This window comes from Plasmodium brasilianum, chromosome 14 (genome assembly GCF_023973825.1).
Source record: "Plasmodium brasilianum strain Bolivian I chromosome 14, whole genome shotgun sequence".
NCBI lineage: Eukaryota > Apicomplexa > Aconoidasida > Haemosporida > Plasmodiidae > Plasmodium > Plasmodium brasilianum.
The window spans coordinates 1014484-1037420 of NC_090127.1; the positions used below are offsets into that span (position 1 = coordinate 1014484).

Sequence of the window (22937 nt, forward strand, 5' to 3'; positions counted from 1 at the left end):
TTTTTAAAAGACAAAATGGCATAATTAAAGTCAAACTAATTAACAAAAAGACATATAAAGACAAATATCACATAAATACAAAAAGGTGGTAGCATTTTAAATGTTCCTTTTTAAAAATTATAATAAATTTCATTAAAAGAGCACATGCAAGCATATACCTATATATGCATGTGTGCACATATATATTATACCTTTTTACTCGTATGCATAAAATTGAAAGAGACTAATAATAATGAAATTGCATTTAAAAAATTGCACTATATTAAAATATGCACCTTTCAGATTAATTACATTTATATTGTATATTGTATTTTATATGTACACTTAAAAAAGGTTAAAAGAAGAAAAAGGATTTTTAGATAACTGTAATTTACATATTAAAAAATTCAAGCGTAAATTTAAGTATAAATAGAAGTGCGAATTTATTCTGTGTTAAATTAGCTAAATATTCTATATTTCGCCTTTCTTAGAACTCCACGAATCTTTTTCCTTAAAAAATAATTTATTACCTAATAGAAAAAAAAAAGGAAAAAAAAAAAAAAGAATATGCTTATGTAATATAATAATATGTATCTTAGTTGTGTATTTATAAGCGCATGTTCGTATCAAGTCTAAATTTATACATGCTACGAATGTGTAAAAACGATATTTGAATAATTATGAAATTACATTTTTAACAACAAAAACTGGCTCCATAAAAGTGCTATTAATGTAACTAATAATTTCTTCTACAGCGGAAGAACAATTATTCCCATGGAAATTACATTTTTCATTTAAATTTTCATAGAATGTTGGATTCATTGTAACTAAAAATGATTTATTATTCTTTTTTAATTTATTCGGAATATCTACATAATAGCTTAAATCACTTAAAAATAAATATCGAAATTTAATTTCAATTTCAGTTAAGGGTGATAAAATGCACTTAAATAATTCCTTGCTGTATTTCATGGTGATTTCATGACTGGTAAAATTATATATCATTTTATTAAATGTATCCTTTGATATCCTATATATAATATTTTTATTCAAGAAATTTACGCTTAAAGGAATATATAATTCTTCATCAAATCCATCACCAAGTAAGGTTACATTTTTTCCATTTAGTTGTTTCAGGCAATTAATAACTCGCACATTTGAGCTCTGAGTAAATATGTATAAGCACATATACATACATAAATAAGTATTAGCACGCATACATATATATGCATCTGTACAAATACGTAAATACACATTATTACACATGCGCATATATATATATATATATGTACTCGTATGTACATATAGTACTACTCATTTTATACGAAAACATGTTCTGCTAAAAGAGCTACATTTCATGCATTATAGCAACTTAAAATGATTTTTTCGAAATAGATATAATTAAAATTGATGAAAATAATATGTATGTTAAAATAAACAAAGACATATATGAATAGTAGCAAAATTTTTTAAAATACCTCATTAAATTGGCTATCTAAATTTTGTATATCTGGGAATATGTAGTTAGATTCATTCTTCAAAACAAAAGAAATTTTTAAATTGTGCATTTTAATAGCTGACATTATAAATTCAGATGTGTACTGATTAATATCATGGTCCTTTAAGATAATATAAAAGAGAAATTTTATTACATCCTCATTATTTTTATATAATATATGTTTAGTTTCTTTTGCTGTTGTGATACTTAATACCATGTCATAAATTGAAGTATTGCTTTTATGAGTTATAAAATTACATCTATCATTTTTATCGTACGGTTTATCCAACAAAAACCATTGCAAAATTGAATATAAAAAATCCGAAGAAGTATACATTTCTTTTTGATATTTTTGTAAATTCATTATATTAGAAACAATATTGAAATTTACTGTTTTAGTACTATGTATAAAGTTTCCATTTTTTCCCTTTTTATCTTTATTTATAAATATAAATGAGGACGGAATAACTATCTGATCAAAAACATTTGTTGTATTATAATCATTAAAAAAAGGTATAACCTTTTTATTTAAAAAATGTAAGCATTCAACTGTCCCATAATGGTAACTAGATTCCTCATCATTTACTCTTATCATATTTTTTTCTTTCCGAACTCTTAAGCAATCTTGCTTAGAAAGTTTTAATTTATCGCTATCGATATTTTGATTAGACTCCTCAGAATAAACACCATTCGATAGTTCTAAGAAATATTCAGCTTCATTAGAATCAACTCCTCTTTTTTCATAAATAACATTATGAATTGTAACGAGGCGTAGTAACCCATTGTCCCTTCCCCTATTGTTGTAATAATTCATAGATGCTTTAATAACATAGTTAGGCTCCATTAGTTCTATATTGTATAATAATGAAATAACTTTATTAAAGGATGTTTCTTTTATAAGATTACCCGTGAGATTGTTATAAAAAAATGTATTATATTCATTCATCAATAGGCAGTTAAATTTGGACCGATTTTTATTTCTACGTATACTGGAATATGCGATTGTTCTATCAAGTTCGGATTTATAATTTCTATATAAAAAATAAACTATATCTTTCACTAAAATTTCTTGTGATCTTAACAATGATATATTAAAGGATAGATAAAAAAACTTAGATGAACCTAAATCTATTTTTATTTTCACTGTTTCGTTTTTCCTAATAGATGAAATGCTAGGAATATAAATCTCTGCTTTCTTATTTAATTTTCTTGCACAACTTATGACTGTTTTTCTATCAATTAAATGTAAACTATTTCTGAGAACAATATCTAACTGAATATTCATAGGTTTAAATGAAAGAACATTAAATTGTTTATTTTCATTAACTGATAACTCGGATTCTTCGTTAATTAATTCTTTAAGAACAGTACCTATTGGCTTATGTAAGTCTATCTGGGTAATCCTAATTTTGTCTTCTGATAATAAGTCATTTTTTTCAAATTCTTCTTGTATATGCGTATAATTAATACATTTACACTTACCTTTAAGACTCCAAAATATATTATTAAGCAATACAGCCAAATTTATATCTATATCTTTTATTGCAAAGTTATCTATTCTTATAATAAAGGAATTTATAAAAGGAATATTATATTCGTTAGTCGCTAAGCGTATTGATCTATAGTCCACATTTAAGGGGGGTGTTTTTAATTCATTTAGATTAGTATGATACGCTCTACTTTCCATAGCTTCCTTTCTCATATATAATAAAAAATTATATTTACCTTTGAAATCAATATCGATAAATCTATTTTTATTATTGTTACTTATGAAACTAGTTATTTTATCCGTGTCTATATTATAAATAGAATCCTCTACAGTATATAAATTAATATATATATTAGAATATATTTTTTCTTTCTGATAATTATTATAAATATGTTGAACTAATAGCAAATTACTGAATTCACTGAAATTCACTCTCTCCATACATCTATTTATAATAGTTTCAAACGTGTCATTATTCATTTCTTTTAAGGGAAAATTCTCCAATTCATATAATTTAAATTCATACGATAAATGTTCATATATACTGAAATAACCATAGAATAACAAAGCCTTTAAAATGATATTTTTTTTAATGTTATAATATCTATCAAATAATCTTTCTCTCAATATGGTATTTATATCAGGTTCTGAAATATTTCGTAAAATAGATAATGTATTTTTAATATTATCATCCTTATCTTCTAAATAGGTCAGCTCTTTTTTAAGTAGTAAATATATATCAAATATCTCTGGTCTGTATGCTTCAAATTCAATGGAGAATATTTTCATGATTGTTCCTACGATTCCGTTTTTAAACGTATAACAAGCATACATATATTTCTTCATATTATATTCATCTAAACTTGAATAATCTATCGTATTTTCTAATTTATCACCATATGGTATTTTATTAACATTTGATTCTTCAGATATATATGCCTTTGGAATCTTTTTTTTTTTCTTTCTTCTGGAATAATTTTTCAAATTAATGTTAGAAGCATTTGTAAAATCATATTCATTTTCAGTTTTATCTAATTTATCACTTTTGTCAACACTCTCTGCAGTAGTATCCTTTGTTCTACGGTAAAAATCTTCATCTGTGCTTTCATGCTTAACTGAAATGGTGTTTATTTTTCTTTCATACGTAGGAAATTGATAAAGGAACTTAGACATCGTTTTACCTTTGTCATCGTCTTTTTTCAAATTATCGTAAAAATTATGAGACCCCTCTGATGAATTACTAAAACTTGTTTTTTCTGCACTCGCATTCATTGTATATTTAAAAAAACACGTATCAAAATTATTCTGATCTTCTCCTTTACTGCTTATAATATCACTACTCCATCTATTCATCGTTCGATCATGCGTTTTCATAAAAAGCGATTGCAGATAACTTTCCTCTTTGTACCCAATAGATTCACATTTCCCTTCAAACCATTCGTATATATACTTTTTAGAAAGTCTTTTCTCTAACTCATGCACACTGACTTTCAAATAAGATCTATATTTAAATATATTAAACCTTTTTTTTATGAAAGGATTCACAGCTTTTATCCATAATAACACCATAGGGTTTCTCTTAAGAATGCTTACTGTGTATTTCCCCACGGGGAATTTTAATTTCCTTTCTATATTTTTAAAAAAAAAATTTCGTTTTAAAAAAATAGTAGATAAACTTAAACCTAGAGAAAAAACATCACTTTTTAAATTATATATGGTCCTGTTAAAATATGAATCTAATTTTTCAGGGGATGAATATATTGAACTTCCTCTGAATGTTCCATAACTGCTTTCTTCTATAATATAATTAAAATCTCCTAATAAGATATCGATATATTTACTGTGTGCTTGCTTTTTTTGAACAAAATAATTATCTGCCTTAATATTTCTATGAATTAGACCTAATGATTGTAAATAGTATAACTTAGAAGCTACTTTTAAAAAAAAATCATATTTTACATCGTAATCATTATCCATTATATCACGGTTATTCATGACAAAGTGAACTGCATCCTCTTCATTTAATATTCTTAATTTAAATCCAAAATGATGTATATTTTTACTTACATATTTTATTACTCTACTAAATATAGATGTATTTGTATAATTTTCATTTTTTCTTATTATTCCAGTAGGTATATTCCAGTGAAGAATTTCTAAGGCACATTCAGAAACTAGTAAGAATAATTTATTATTAATAAAATGTAAATTAGATATGTTAAAAGTATCTTCATTGTAAAAGTACTTAACGTTTTTGTAATTCTTACAAGGACTAATGTTAGAATTTAGTAAATAATGTACTAAAAGCAAATATGACTTTAATTCTTCCTCAAAAACGTTGTTGTTATATTTGTCATTGAAAAAAAATTTTAATGCTGAATAATGAGGATGAAAATTAGCATTAATTAATATCCCTTTGGAGTCTTTAGAAATAACAGACATTTGGTTATCATTTCTTAATTTAAAGACATTTAGAATTTTTAAGTAATCTCTATTTATCATATTATAAAACAATTCATTGTAATCGCTAGATCTAATAACACATAAGATGTCATTTCCATATAACCAATTTAATATGAACATATCTTCTGCTTCTTTTTCAAGTAGACCAACAATCATTCTATTAGGATGCTTATCTAATATATTTTGATAGATAGTTAAATCATCTTGTTTCTCAAAAAATTTATCATTTAAATTTTCATTAATATTATGTTGGTTCATATATTTATTAATATTATAATTGGACAGCCCAAAAAATTTACGTGCAGATTGTTTACTACCTTTTAATAGAGAAGTTACGTCTTGTGGATAATCTTGACCATAATTATGCACTTGTTGATGTAAAGAATTTTCATTATAATTATTAGTTCCATATGGCTCAGATTTTTGATCATTCAAAGATTCATCCTCATATTCAAACGATTTATCAGGGAAGAGTTTCTTTTCAAGTGAAATTATATCGTCATCATTGAAATATTCATGTGTTTGAGACTGTTCATCGGATTTAACATTTTCTTCTGATAGGGGTTGTTCATTAGTATTACTCTCTTCTTCAGATTCTTTTTTTATTTGATCTAATGGGTATTCTATATCAGTGGAATAAGGCTTATCAATTCTTTCTTTTTCTTCAAATACATCATTCTGTTCATTTTCTAATTCCTTGTCTGTTGCTGATATTTTTTCCGATGAGGCTTTTTCATCATATATTTTTTGAATAGATGGCGCTATTTGATCTGTTATTGTTTGCTCATTTTCCTTTTTCTCTTGTTCTAATTTTACTTGTTCTTGTGAGATTTTCTCAGCCAATGAAGGATTTTCATTGGATAATGACTTTTCTTTGACACTTAATTTTCCCTTATTTGTTAACTCCTTATCAGATACATTTTTTTTATTTGATGAATCTTTATCAAAAGTAGAGTTTTTTTCAGTATTTCTATCTTGAAGTAGTTTACTACTAGCTAGTACATTAGCCATAACATTAGCAACGCTATCAGCTGTTATCATTGCACTAGTACTTAAAGGTATACTTTTAGTGTCATTAGAAAATATATCTTTTACTTTTTTCATATATCCTAAAACACCAGATATATAGGAAGAATTAGAATTCGAGTTATTGGTCTCATTCTCAGTGTTATCTTTGTCTTTATTTTCATTTTTTTGGATTCCCTTAATATTTGAAGTACTCTGAACTTTAGTATTATTAACTGGAGAATTATGACGTTTAATATCCCTCTCTTTACTCTCTTTAGTAAGATCAATATTTATATCATACTTGTCTTTGAAGATATCAGTCTTCCTTGTTTCGTTAATTATATGCTCATTTTTATCCCTCTCCTCACGAATGGTATTTACAGTGCTATTGCTACTAGTATTAACATTGCTGTTGTTAATTCTATCGTTATTGCTATCATTAACACCGCTTTCAGTAATATCTGAATTTTTATTAGTATCATTTACATTAGCATTACTGTTGCTACCTCCTCCTCCTTGTTGTTCACTATTAGCGGATCCTGGAGCTACTTTTCTATAGCTTTCTCCCATGTTTTTATCATCTGATTTTGATTTTGCTTTTAATTCGACAAAAGACAATGCACTACTGTTTTTTGTGTATATAACATTTCCCTCGTCTTTTATTTTCCTACATGCCATATTGTATTTACACAATGTTTCATTTGATATGTGAGATCCAAAATAGTGATCACTTGCTTTATTATATTTGGATTTATTTTTTTCTTTTAATTTTGACTGCTTCTCATGTACATTATAAAATTTGCTCCATGTGCTATTTTTGTTTTCATTTGTGGAATTGTTGTACCTTTTGTCATTTTTCTCTATGAAGCTGTAATGTTGAGGAGAATAAAAATTGATATTATGTATGCCCACTTCTGAGTTATTTCGATATTTTGCTAGATAAAAATGAGGATAAAAATTTTTATATTTGTTACTATTAGTGAAATATTTTGATAACCATGTATAAATAAAAGCATATTTAATTATACCCTTATTCTGCAATTCTAAATGCACCGGATTATATTTATTTAGATAGAAATATATATCATTCTCATTTACAATACCATTCTCATTCATTAAAATCTCCATCTCAAAATTGTTACTCATAATTTGAATATCTCTAGAATATATGGAATCATAAGTGAAGATATCTTTATCTTCTGTTTCAAATATTATAACCTCTTGACTTTCTTCTGATTCAATTATATTATCCCTTAATAAATTATACATAATGAATCGATCTTCGACCTTTTTGACTACAAAGGAATGGAGAAAAAAAAAGAAAAACGAATTTGACATAAATAAAAGTATGGGAAAACACATGTAGACATACACATGCAGACGTAAGAACATATGTTTATTCCGCTTTTATAGAAGGTTTCACAAAACATTTAAAAGAACTTAATAGAGGTAAATACTCTGAAGGTGTGCAAGTAATTTTTTCTTTTTTTTTTTAATATGCTAATAATAGTTTTGTAAAACTAACAATTTTATTTATTAATAACTTTCAACACTTTCAACAAATGTCCAACGATATTTAATTGTACTTTAAAATGCATTATAGATAGAAGCATAAGCAAAATACCTTGTATATTTTAGTATTTTAAGTATAATACACAGTTTTTATAAAAATCAAAAAAAGGAGGAAAAAAAAATTAGAATAATTATTGTGTACTTAAGAAATTAGGATAAAATATGAGATAACATATTTCATGCATTTTTATTTTTTGTAGTATGTATTACATATTTGTTATTTTATTCTGTTCTATTTTATTATTTATTATTTTTATTTTTTATTTTTGTAGCTGTACTAACAATTTTTTTCCAGGTCACATAGAACACTATAACCTCTTTCCATTCTTTGGGACACATACTTTATTTTATCAAAGGAAATTAAATTCTTAAGGAATTCATCACTTGCCTTCTGTTTAGATATTTCAGAATAATTCTTTTTTATATTGAAAGTATTGCTAACATATGGATTAATAAATTTAAAATTTATATATTCTAAATATTTCTTTTTAGAACTATAAAATGATTTTAAATTATTAAAAAAGTTGTCATATGTTAGGTTTAATTTGTTCTTCAATGATTTCCTTAATATTTTAAATTGTTGTAATTCATCTGTGTTAAAAGAAATAGTCCCATAATATTTTTCTACTCCTTCATCACATCTTACTGTAATGTTATAATTATTTTTTTGTAGCACTTTCATGTGTGCATTGAACCATTTTTCTGTTTGATTAATATTGTCTTTTAGAGAATTCCTTATAACAGCAAAAGTTGCTACATAAATTATCTTGTTATTATAAAATTGAAATTTTGCTTCATATAACTCTTTCTGATTATCATTATAAAACGATTTAACATACACTAATTTTAATTTTCCTTTAATATAGGAAAACCTTTTTATATCCTCAATGGATGTATATATAATAGGTATTTTTTTTTTTTTTTAATTTTTTCATTATGTTTTTTTTCCTCTTTAGAAGGTTCTTTAATTCCGATTTTTCCCTTCAAGTTTTTCCTTTCGTCTGAAAATGGGTTAGTGTTAGTTCTTTTTAAATAACTCGTTTTCGTTATTTTTTCATTATAACTAGTACTACTATTATCATATGCACTATTATCATAAGCATTATCATTATCAGCACTATCATCATTACGACTATCAACATCACTACTATCAACATCACTACTATCAATATCACTACTATCAATATCACTACTATCAATATCACTTCTCTCAATATCACTACTATCAATATCACTACTATAAATATAACTACTCTCTTCATCACTACCTGCGACATTATGATCCTCATGGTCTACAGAAAAAAAGGTTGTTTCATCGTGCCCAGATGTATTCCTTCTACTTGTCTCACTTGTTTTCCCCTCCTCATTATTAATATTTGTATTTTTAATACTTTTAATTTTTAAAGAATGTATAAAGAAAGAAAAATCACAGTTTTTTTTTTTTATATATTTGTTTAAAATAAAGATAACAGCATTAAAAATGAAAAGTCTCTTTATAAAAGAAGTAAATTTCATTATGTGTAAAGGCACAAAATTAAAACGAAACTATATTATTATATAATCACACAACAAGTTGTATTTCTACTCCTAAATAAGTATCATCCTTAGTATTCTATTTACGAAGAAATGCAGAGATAATTGTCTATCAACGTGTTAATCCGTCTATCTTTCCATATATATATATATATATATGCACATAAAGGTAAACGAAAACTGAGCAAATTTTTTGCAGCACACGTATCGTTACGGTACTATGTGCAGCATTTCCTTAACCAACATTTTATCTTTAAATATTCGAATAGTTCATTTTTATTATTATTATTTTTTTTTTTTACTGCGGTATATTCAGTGAATATTTCGTTTATTTACAAAAAAAAACTAAATTTATTTCATTGTATATTATGTATACATATAATTTTAGGACATTATCAGATAAAAAGAAATAAAGGAGAAATAATGAAGAAGGATATATCTATCCAATATTCTGTGCATACGAAAATACATATATATATATCAAAATTTAATGGGTCTATACGTATATATTTTTATTGTGCACAAAATTGCACCTTCGATTACGTATTCTTTCTCTTTTTGGAAGTATTTTTGAATATATTCCTTTTATAAATGAATACGTCTTTTTTCTTTTTTTTTTTTCTTTTTTTTTAAATTCAATTATTACTTTGATTCCTCGTGAAATGTAACAAATTTTAATTAAAAAAATGTGCCCTAAATTATCAAATGCTCTCTATTAGTTAATTATATGATATAGCAATATTCGTATTTTTGGTTAGATTGGGCTCATTGAAAAAAGAAAAAACAGTCAATTATACATTTTAAAATTAAAAAATTGAAAATTTAAAAGGTTCCAAAGCTTTGGGTGTACCACTTACCTTTTTTATATATATTGTTTTCATTTTCAAAAAAAACAAGACAGGAGTAATCACTTTAGTATATATATATATATATATATATATATATATACATGTATAGAGAAATAGATAGGGAGAGAAAGATTCAAGCGTACATACTTATATATAAAAAAAAAATTAATTATATACTCAACACGGTTATTAAAGTGCGCATAAAACTATATGAATATATGGGTATATGCCCTAAAAGTCTTATATTTTATGTATCACTCTTTTAGATTTCAAATACAAATAATAATACGTGTGAACTACAAAATTAAAGGATTTGTTATGTAACATCTAAGATACGAGCGTTGAAGAAATTTATTCTTCAAGTTTTTTCAGAAAAATGTAATCATAACGATATTTTGACCTTTCAGACATAACTGTAATAGATTTTATATTCTTTTTTTTTCCTTTGCCTTTTCGTGTGTTAAATGTTTTAGTAAATATTCTTTTAAAAAAACATCAAAATTAAAAGAAAATAGCTAAACTTAAGTATGTCATAAAAAATTGTTTAAATTTTATTTTAAAACAGTGGTCACCCATTAACAGTAAAATAATAAAGTTTAAGCATATTGCGTACCAATAATACATTTGATCCGGAAAACAATTATAAAAAAATATTTTTCATTTTGGGTAAAACGTATTGGATATTAAGAATATTTTCTTAGAAGGAAAACTCAAGTCAAATACAGCAAAGTTGGTAATTTATTTTTCACGTTTTTACAATGATATTTATATTTAATTTTAGATTCGTTCTCTATTCAAGCGAAAAAAAAAAAAATATATCTAACATTTTACTTATATATATATATAAACATATCATTTAAGCTTAAGGAAATAAAATTTTACATCTAAAATCGTCTAAATAACACAAAAAGAATTTGAAGTTAAAAGGCATTAAAACAGATTAGGTTCAAAAATATGAAAAGAAGATAACTCAAAAATTTAAAAAGGGTATAAGCTAAAATACGTAAAAAGAGTTCAATCTCAAAAATATAAAAAGTATTTAAGCTTAAAGATGTAAAAATTCAAAAATAAAAATTATAATTCGTATTCATATCGTTGTAATGGCACACTTAATAAAATGGTTGTTGATACTGCAAAATTATTTTAATACAAATAAGTAACCTCTTTAGTACTTTATTTTAAAATATCGTTTTTTTATTTTATTTTATTTATAAGAATAACTGCTTTTATGTAATATATATTTTACATTTCGTTTTTTTTCTTTTTCCTCGTTCTATTGTTATTTTATTTATTTTATTTTTTTTTTTGTATAATTTTATTCGATAATCTAATTGTTAGGAGTATTACTTTTAACTTTAACTATGTTTTTACATAGAGTTTTTTTTCTATTTTAAAAATATTCCCCAATATTTCTTTTTTTGATGTTAATTCCTCTTTATTCATTACTTAAGCGTTTATAAATAAATATATAATGTATTGTAAATATATAATGTATAAATTAATATAGAATTTATTTAAAAATATATAATGTACAGAAGAATACATACTGTATTTATAAATACATAATATACATATAAATATATAATGTTATATGAATATATGATGTTTATATGAATATATAATGTATATATAAAATATATTCTGTAAATGGATAATACAAACATATGATGTGCATATATATTTATTCATAGATAACTAATGTTTACATGATATTTTTAAGTATGAAAAATAATAGCACACCCTTTATGTGAAATATTTTTGGCTCATATAAAAATTTTTAAAATTTTTTATTTACACATAATAAAAGAATATAAAATATTTTTCCAGGTTATATATATATAATAATATTTATATATAATATATTATTATATATATATATTATATATATATTTTTTCTTTTTTTCCTTAACTGTTTTAAATATTGCTATTTAAACATCTGATTTTCTTGCCTTACACCAAAGGAAGCGCTTGTTAAAAATAATAAAATGGGTAAAGGAAGCAATGCATGTGTAGGTTTTAAAAAGAGAACTAAAATAACAGTAATATAAAAAATTTGTTAAACTAGTACTAATGATTTCTTTTTTTTTATGTACAAATTCAAATAGAAAAGAAACCAAGCAAGGGAGAGGAAAAACGTTGAAGTAAAAGCGGGGAAATCTCAACTAAAAGCGAATAAAGAAGCACTGAACGTTATTTGCAAAGTAAACAAAGAAAAAAATACATAAAAGTTGAGCAGTGTATGCATTTTTGTGTATAGCAAAACCAGTTAGAAATTAAACTTTTATGTACATTTCACATGATAAATTTTTTTTTTTTTTTCAAGTGATCATATTTATGCATACATGATATTAAACAGTATGAATACATTTCAATTTCTTCAAACAATTTTGCTTTATATTTATTTATATTTTACTTTTTCCTTAAGGTGTGTTATACTGTATTTATGCAGACGCAGAGTATTGCACAGCTAGCCGAGCATGCCCAAAATAAACATAATAAAGACGTTAAGGAATGTTTTCCTGATAAATTTCTAAGTTTATAATATGTGCATGATTCTTAAACGTGCTTATTTTATACTTTTCTACGTCATCTTGCATTTTTACGTTACTACGTAATTTCTTTTTTTCTTTTTTTTTTTTTTGTAATTATTATATTATATAAAGCATTTTTTAAAGTATATAAAAAAGTTATATATATATATATACATGCATACAAGCATACATACATATATCAAGCAAAAATAAGAAAAAACACAAAAGAAAAGGATTACATAGCAATGTTAAATAACTGGTTTGTTTTGTTTTTCTTCTTAAATCGAAATTTTCAAAGAATATAATAATGTGTAAATGTCTGAAAAAAAGTTATTATTTTTCAAGTATGTACTATTCAGTATACTTAACAGAAGTTCCATAGTTTTCAATAAAAACGGGTTGATTTCATATCTTGTTAATTTAAACGTATTATAAATGAATGTTGTTTTAGTTTTAATAATATTTATTTCATCATAGAAATAACTGTTGTAATAGAGAACTATATTTTTTTGAAAAAAAATATACAAATTGATTAGGAGGATAATTATTTTATTAAATAAATTACTTAAGCAAATAAGGATATTAGAATCAAACAAATCCAGTTTTTTCTCAGAATGTAATAAAAGTAAGTAATCATTTAAACTTCTCTTAATGTCTGATATGGTATGCATTCTTAATGCTGATAAAAAAACTGTTATATACTGTTGTTCATCACTGTTTACAGAATTATAGTCTTTAGAATTGTACATTTTATTTCTTAAATTGCTAATTATCTTTTTCCATGTACGTCTATAGTTTAATAAATATATATCATGATTAGACAAATTTATTTCATACTTTGATATATTTGCAATTATACTGTCAAATACTAAATCGTTCACAGTTTTCTCCTTTTTTTCGAAGCTTAGCGTATCAATGAATACGTAAAAATCAATAACATCAGTTTTGCACTGCTTGTTTTTCGCATGGAATTTTGCTTCATTAATTCCACTGCTATTACTACTACAGTTGTTATTGTTACTGCTTCTATTTATATTACTTCCGCTAATACCATTACTACTTCTATTTCTATTACTTCCTCTAATAACATCAATGTTTCCAATACTGTTATCAACTTCCTCAAAATGTCCGTGAACTATTCTATTATCAGAACCTCTCCCCCTATGATGCCCAATCGGACTGCTATTGAACTGCATATTGCTAACATCATGTAGGTATTTCATGCAACAGGCACCTTTTTGTGTGCTCATAATTATGTTATATAAATAATAAAACAAAAATAAATGATTTAGCAGTATATTGTTAATATACAAATTGTATTTTTCTTGGTCAAATAATTTTATGGGATTGTAATAGAAACTATTCTTAATACAGCCTTTTGTTTGATATATGCAAAAAGTTAAAATGTATAAGGATATGTTACTATAAAATTTTGAAATATAATAGATAAAAAATTCACAGCACATCATATCCTTCATATATTTTGAAATATTTACCAAATTCTTATTCATAAAATCTAATACTACAATTTTCGTTTTATATCTTATTAACTCATTTTCATCATTTAACATGAATATTATGCAGCTATATAATACTATAAAAAAACTGGTAAATAAATTGTACTTTCTAACATGTTTTAGTGGATTTTTTATATAAATAATATCGACAGTGATGTTTTGTTTTATTATTTTATTATATACTATTTTTTGTATATATTTGTTTAAATCATTTTTATACCACTTTGAATATTTTTTATGCACATTAGTTATATAAATTTTTGTACACGAATCAATGCTAATATTGTTGCATTCTTCTTTATCTTCATTACACATATAATTATTAGTAACCATCTGATAGTTGTATCTAGAAGTACAATTATTATTATTCGCAAAATATGTCATATCAAAACGTTCTCTCTTATTTTCTATTTTTTCTATGTCCTCCATTTTCATATTTAACAAGCCATTTTTTGCCGAATAATATTTTACGAAAATTTCCTTTTTGCTTAGAGATTCTTTATATTTTCTATGGTTATTTTCTACATGGCTACTCATTTTACTCATTTCTTTTTCTTCCTTTTCTAACTCGTCGTAATTATATTCTACAACACCGTAATTTAGAAAGGCTTTTATAAAATATTTCGTATATGTAACTGAATTTTTATTATATAACAATGAAAAAAAATTCATAAATATAAGAAAATAAAAATACACAAAATTATAAATATATGTATTCAAGTTACTACCAGAAGTTAACAGTAATGATAACCTATTTTTTCTTTCTTGTTCAATATAATCAAATATATTTTTAAAGAAAATGCCTCTAGGTAAACATCTAGTAATTACTCCTTTTTCTCTATCCTCTTTTTTAACACTAGTAAAAAATTTTACGCACATAAGATAACTATATGAAATAATATACTTGTCTAGGTAATTCTTCCCTACATTCTTTAAATAATATTGTTTCATCGTTTCAAATAAAAACAAATTTTCTAAAGATATATATTTTATAACCGTTAATATAATGCTAAAGCAGTATTTCTTTATGTTTATATTATCATCGTACATATAAATAATTTCAAACAGTAATAAATAAAGATATATATATGTATATTCATCCACTGATTGCCCAATATCACCGGAATCATCCTGATTCCTATCTTCATTATATACATGTTTCATTACTCGATTACATATTCCCTTTTTGGTAATAAATATGGATTCCTTTTTATTATAGTTGGTAAAAAACTTAAAAGAATTATAATCTGAAAATTTATTTAATTCGTTTTCCTTTATTTGAAATTCCTTTTTATCTCTTTTTTTTATATTTAATAACCAATTATACAATAACGATTCTATATAATTTTCATTATTAATAGACAAATATATGTCTAATATAGATACAAAATTATTAACAGTTTTGGTAATTTTCATCAGAAACTCATTGATTAATACAGGTATATACATGTCATTATCATATAAACTTATTTTATTAAATAACAGAACTACCACATTTTTGTTTATTGTAATTGGAATTTTACTATACAGAATGTTTAAAATTTGTAGAATTAATAACATTACTGAATATGCATTACTTTTTATAAATATAGATAAAAATTGAAAAAACATTTTTCTGAATTTTCTTTTATTTTCATCTATTAAAATGGTTGTTTCCTTTCTCCTAACGAATTCAATAAATAAAAGCAAATAGCAATTTTTCTTTTTTTTTCTAACTGCATTTATTACAACTTTATTCAAAAAATTAAAAATCAAATTTTCCTTCTTCAACTTTAGGTAGATGTGTAAGTAAACGTTGGTGATTATTCTGCAAATAAGAACTTGAACAAAATAGTTACCAAATGTTAGTAATTTTTTGAAATATTTTAAAAATATGAAATATATACTTACATTACTTATATTGTCAACAAAGTTATAATTTGTTTTATAACTCGCTGTAGCGTTATCGGAACTAATCTCCTTTTTATTGTACCCCTCTTCATTATTTGTTTCTATTTCCGCCTTCCAACAATTATTTACGATATAATTTGTTCGTTTTTCTAAAATTTTGTACATATTACAAGTAGTCGACAAATCTCCCTTATTACTGTAGAGTAAGAAATAATCGTCATTGTTAAAAATTATAATATTTGACAAAAATATTAATATTGGTATAAATTCAGCATAAAAATGGGAGTAATCAAAAAAGGATTCAAATTTGTATTTACTACAAAATTCATTATTTAAAGATGTACACTTCTTCATAAACACATTTAGAAATATATTTAATAAATTAACCGAATTTAGTAAATCAAAAAATGTTAAATTTATATTTTTAAATATTCTACTTTTACTTCCTGTACAGAAATAGTACATATTTGATGATACGTGATATGAATAATTCAATTTAGCTAACAATCGTTTTGTCAAAATGTTATATAACGACGTACTAGAACTTTTTAGACAAAAAAATTTACTTTTATAATAAATTAATGATATTTTGTATATATCATTAATATATTCATATAATGTTTTATTATCTATAATGGTATATATATGTTTTATAATATTTAAGCAAATCACTTTTTTATATTTGTTATTACCATTATACAAGTAATTTAGGGTAATTCTAATTATAAAGTTATATATGATATATTGTTCTTTAATTCTATACGACTTGGCTAAAGAACTTAAAGCTAAACACATGTTGCTCGACTTTCTTAAAAAATTTCTATTAATTTTTTTATTATCTAAGATGAGCTTATTTAATTTTTCATTTATTTCAAACTTCCTTTGATCATGAAAATATTTCGAGCAACTGTCTCCATTAATTACGTTTCCTTTTTCGTCTACTATTCTATAGTTACGATTTATATTTTTATTTTTACTTACATTTGTATTTTTATTTTTACTTACATTTGTATTTTTATTTTTACTTACATTTATATTCATATTTTCCCCTCCTTCATTATTTTCCGTATTAAAATACGAATTACTAAAATTTATAGATAAAAATTCACTTATATCAACGTTGTTCTCATCTTTCGAAGTTAGTTTTTTATTTAGACTGACAATAATTCTATTCAAAATTTTAAAATTATTACTATTATTGTTTTCACTAATGATACTATAACTATCATTTATAATGTTCTGTTGTGATTTGTTACTTGTGATATCATTCGTAGAAACTTCCTTCTGTTGCATATTTGCTTCGTTTATATTTACATTTTCCCCAATACATTTTATAGTATTTTTTTCACTTTTAAAAATATGCAAAATTATATATATATAAAACAAAGGAATTGTTTGCATATCTTCATTAGTTTTTATTACTATAATTTTGCAAACATCGAGTAAACAATCGGCTAAATATTGCTGACACGCAACATGCTTTGAATATAATAATAAACATAGAAGATTTTGAATTATAAAATGAATTTCTGTCTTGTTAAAAAAACATATAGATATATTTTTATTTTCACATATAAGAGTTACATTTTCTGCTTCTATATTCTTTTCGCCTTCGTATTTTCTTGTTGAAATTTTATCTATTAATATAGATTCTTTATCAGGTGACCATTTGTAACAATTTACACAGTATTTAATATTAAATTTAAAAGAAAAATCAACTATTGATGTAATTAATGTGCATATGTACTTAATAGATAACCATATAATTATGGAGGTTGCTTCCTTTTCATTCTCTTTTTCAAATATTAAGTGCCCTCTGCAGTCATAAAAGAAGTTATTCGAACTGCTTAGAAATAAGATGTTTAAGTAGTTGAATAAATAGTACAAAATTGTGCATATATGCACTTTTAACAATAGTAAATAGCTGTATGATGCTGAAACGTTATTAATTAAAATGTGGACTAGCTTATATTTATCAAAATTTAAATATGTGCTACATTTGCATAAACTTATTTCACAAAAGGATCTAAACAATTCAACATTCTCTATCTCCTTATTGAAATTGATGTTATCCTTTAAGTATGACACAAATTCATTTATGTAATACGCTAGTTTGTACATTTCACTATTTTCTATATCCTTATGCCTCGTCAATTTCACAATGCTTTCCTTTTTTATTTTATTAATAAAATTTTCTAATATATACAAATAAATATTTCTAGACATATTATATTTGCAATTATCACTAAGTAAATAATTTATGTAATTCGTTAAATATGTGTTGTTTCCCCTTATATTATTCCCAATATCGCTAAATTTATTTAGATGATTAAAAAAGTTACAAGAAAGTACATCTTCCTTCACAAATAATTTCAAACTATGCACATTTATAAATGTCATATTATTACTACTGCTTCCGTTAGTATTCGTATTGTTTAATAAATTCATTTTATTCTTTTCTGTGATATTACTGTTACAGTTTATTGATATATAACACAATTTTAACAAGAAGGCAAAAAAGGAATGATCAACTTGTCTATGAGATTTCATTAATGGAATAAATGACTTATTTAAACATTCAAGATTTTGTTTTTTTAACAGAATTATACTTGCTGTTTTAAAAAAAATTTCTTTTGATATTAAATAGAATTCCTTCCAAGTTGTTTTAACATTAAATAGAAAAAAAAAAAAATTAATATTGTCAAAATATGCAAAATAATCTACTATTGTATTTAATATATCAGAACAATAAACAGATACCTCTATGCTCATATCTTTATTTGTGCTTTTAAATAAAATAAAAATTATATTCATTAGATAGTAATTATACAAAAAAATCCCTTTATTAACATTGACGTAATTTCCATTTGATGAATAAAGTATACAAGTAGAATATACACTTTTTAAAAAGTAACTACTAATATCTGCATTAAGGACCTTTGTACTACTACCATATAAGAAACGTATGGCTTTTCTTAAATCTAATATATCGGTATGATCGTATGTGTAATATGGTTTATTTCCCTCTTCATAATATATTTTTTCATGTTCTCCGGTGTTTTCTGTCCTTTCACAATTTCTAACACGGTTGTTTTCATTCATTTTGTGATCGTTTTTCCCATCCTTTTGATCTAAATTTTTTTTTCTTCCTCCCTGCTTCTCCTTCTTGTTATTTCTTCTATCCAATTCGATCATTCTTTGATAAAAAACAAAAAATTTTTCAAAAAATAACAAAATGTATTTTTTATAAGAATCTCTATTTGTTCTTGTAATATTGGTTATGGATGTAGTTAAAAAAGTTAAAAATAGATATAAGTCACATATGTTTAAATATTTGTTTTCACATATAAAAGACAAAATAGATAATATTACTTCGTCATTTGAAAAATAAAAAAAATTTTTTAACGTTTTCACATTTAATAAAAAATCACCACATAACTGATAAAAATAATCATTTTTATAATTTACTATCTCGATGTGTTCATATTTTCTCAATGTGCATAATGTGTATAATTCCAAATAAATAATTTTTTCTATACAATGAAAATTATATAAATAATATTTTTCTACTTTCATTTCTTCTAGTTCACATGTATATCTACCACCATATTTTTCTATTTCCATTTTTACAATTTTATAATTAAAAAAAATATTTTCCTCTTTTTTATATGTTATGTGGTTATACCATATCTCTTCTGATTTGTTTATCTCTAACAACTGATTCCTCAAATATTGGAAGTATTGTTCATTTATCAGTTCCTTTCTACCTTTCATCATGTTATTTACGCATATGAAATTATCCACATTAATATCACTGTGTCTGGTGCAATATGCTGGTCTATTTTTTATTATTTGTTTCTCTTTATGATTATCAAAATATGTTTTTAAACGATAATATTCCTTATTTATAATAAAATACAAATAATTATTATCACTTTTATAAAACAACTCAATAAACTTCTTTATGTAAAATGTTTTCATACAAAAGCTATCTGTTATTAAAATGTTTTTTACAAATATACAATATAATAAATATTTATCTTCTACATGTGTAAAAATATGTTTAATGCACTGCTTTATCAACTCATATAAACTAAACAAAAAAAAATCATCCTTCTGAAAAAAGCAGTAAAATAAATATTCTAACACGTTTTTATGACACATAAATTCCTTAGAATATTTTAATAACAATGACAAACATAAATATTTCTTTTTTTTTTCCTGATAAAAAATAATATATGTTAAATTGTTATAGACATCCTTTTTTATAAATGTATTTTTCTTGCTAGTAAGTAAAAGCTCATAAACACCTATGCAACTTTTCCATATTATTTTAATGTTATACAGTGAATATTTCTTTATTAATTGTAAAATACTCTTAATTATAATTGCGTATAATTCTTTTAAAAATTCTATTTTCTTTTCATCACTGAAATAGTTGAAATATATTTTTAAATTATTTATATTCACACTTTCTTCACTGTTAACAATTTCACTTAAATCCGTAAGAGAAACATTTTCACAATTATATAGTTCTCTCTCAGGTTTAGCATTCTTACCTCCATTTTTTAGTAAAAAAAAATTTATTCTTCCATCTTTTATATTTCCCCCTTCGTCAAAGAAATGGTGATCACAATGATGATTGTGAAACTCATTATTACGTAATTCGTCAATGGTACAACCTTTTTTCCTAATGATATTTTCGTCATTACCTCCTTCAAATAAATTATTTTCAAAGGCATTTATTTTAGAAAATGTATTCCTAGAAACAAAATTGTTTTTTTGTTCGTTCATAACTTCATCATTTTCACAAAATTTTTTGTTTCCACAATTTTTTTTACTCAACAAATTATCATTTTTTACGCATTCTTCTGTACAATTATTACTCTCCGATTTGTAAGAAAAAGATTTTTCATTTTGTTTATTCGTTGGAAAATAATCCTTTACACATTCAAAAATATATTGTAATCCTTCATTTTTCTGCAACCAAAAGTTTATGCTCTCTATACACAGAAATATAAAAAATGGGTTTTTACTATTTCCGCATAGTAAATTTTTTATTTTAAAAAATAACACGAAATAATCCAAATTATCATCAGTGCTAACATTTTTTACATTTTTATATTTTATTATTAAAATACTTCTATATTTACATAATATTAAAAAAGGGTTCTCCTTTTTTTTTTCTTTTATAACATTATTGCATTCTTCAAGCATTTCCTTAATCTTTTTAATAAATGATAAATATATGTTGTATCCTGCAATGTCTAAGAGTATTCCGTTTTCGTTCGTGTCTTCCCTTTTGTTTTTCTGACATTTATTTTTACATCCCTTTTCATATTCGTCATTCAAAAACTCTATTTCACTCCCATATCCTATTTTATGTACGCCTCTATTTAAACCTTGTAAGACTGAACTCCAAATTTCATTTTCTTCAATTACTGCAGTATACCCAGTTTTTGTTCTGTATTTTTTTTTATTGCTTGTTTTAGTTAGATACTTCTCGTCCGGTATAGTGCCATTTTCTGTTACATTAATATGAAAATAATTCTCGTAATTTTTTTTTTCAATTGTGCATTTCTTATTCTCAATGTTTTTCTGCTTTTCACTAACTTGTTCTTTAAGAACAACGTAAGAATTTTTTTGTTCGCTTAAAATATGAAGTATATTTCTTTCATAATTAATTACAATATTTTTCACTTGTTGATATATTAAGCACACATGTGTACATATGTCTTTATCAAAAGGAAATTGCAACAAAATTTTTTTTAAATTTTTTGATATAAGAAAAAATATTTCAAGCATATCCCATTTTAATTCTAGTGTTGCGTTACCATTAAAAGTTATTAAAAAATTTGCAAAAATGTTTAAATAATTTTGATTTTTTTTTAAAAAATTGATTTTCAACTTGTTGTTAATGTACCATAATATATCTGTATAAAACATGCTAATATTATGTTCATTAAATATATCATGATTATTTATTATATATTCAATTACTAATGTTTTACAACTCATATTATAATGCTCCCTATAATCCTTTAAAAAGATATTTTTTAAAAAATGAAAAATTAATTTATCTTTCCACTTGTTGTTCGTAAATATATAAAAATTTATTACTCTAAAGGGATTGTTTTTAATTTTTGCATTTTTCAAGAATATTATCAAATATATAAAATACTCACCAATTAATAAATTTCTTTCATCACATATTTCAAAATTCTTATAATTGTCAAAAAACTGTGTTACATTTGCTTTTACATCTGTTACAGATATATTTATTTTTTTCCAGTATACAATTATTTCATCCTTCTTTAAAATATCTAAGCTGACAAAATTTGATAAGACTGATTTATGAATGCTTGCTATTTTTTTCTCAATTTCCTGTATTTCTATTTTCTTGATTTTTTCGAAAAATCGCAAACCTGCCATTATTCACATTTTATTGTAAAATTTTGTTGGTTTAAGTATTGTGTTTTTTCCCCTTAACCTAAATTTTTTACTTTCCCAATATATATATATATATATATATATTTTTATGCGTCATTCCAAGTATTATTTTTATAAGCACAAGGTATTATATTTATATTTAGGAAACACAATCTATTA

General features: G+C 23.6%; 2 protein-coding genes across 2 annotated transcripts; both read right to left on the reverse strand.

The window, feature by feature from the left end:
* Window positions 1-437: 437 nt before the first annotated feature.
* On the reverse strand, window positions 438-9524 carry MKS88_005445 (protein kinase domain-containing protein; the record flags this gene model as incomplete). Its single annotated transcript, XM_067218706.1, has 5 exons — window positions 438-509; window positions 670-1143; window positions 1458-7732; window positions 8292-8864; window positions 9047-9524. 5 exons carry the CDS (start codon window positions 9522-9524, stop codon window positions 438-440), a joined length of 7872 nt encoding a protein of 2623 aa, XP_067070655.1.
* A 3675-nt stretch (window positions 9525-13199) lies between these two features.
* MKS88_005446 (uncharacterized protein) lies at window positions 13200-22760 on the reverse strand (the record flags this gene model as incomplete). Its single annotated transcript, XM_067218707.1, has 1 exon — window positions 13200-22760. The coding sequence occupies one exon, from the start codon at window positions 22758-22760 to the stop codon at window positions 13200-13202; it is 9561 nt and encodes a 3186-aa protein (XP_067070656.1).
* Between the last annotated feature and the right edge of the window lie 177 nt (window positions 22761-22937).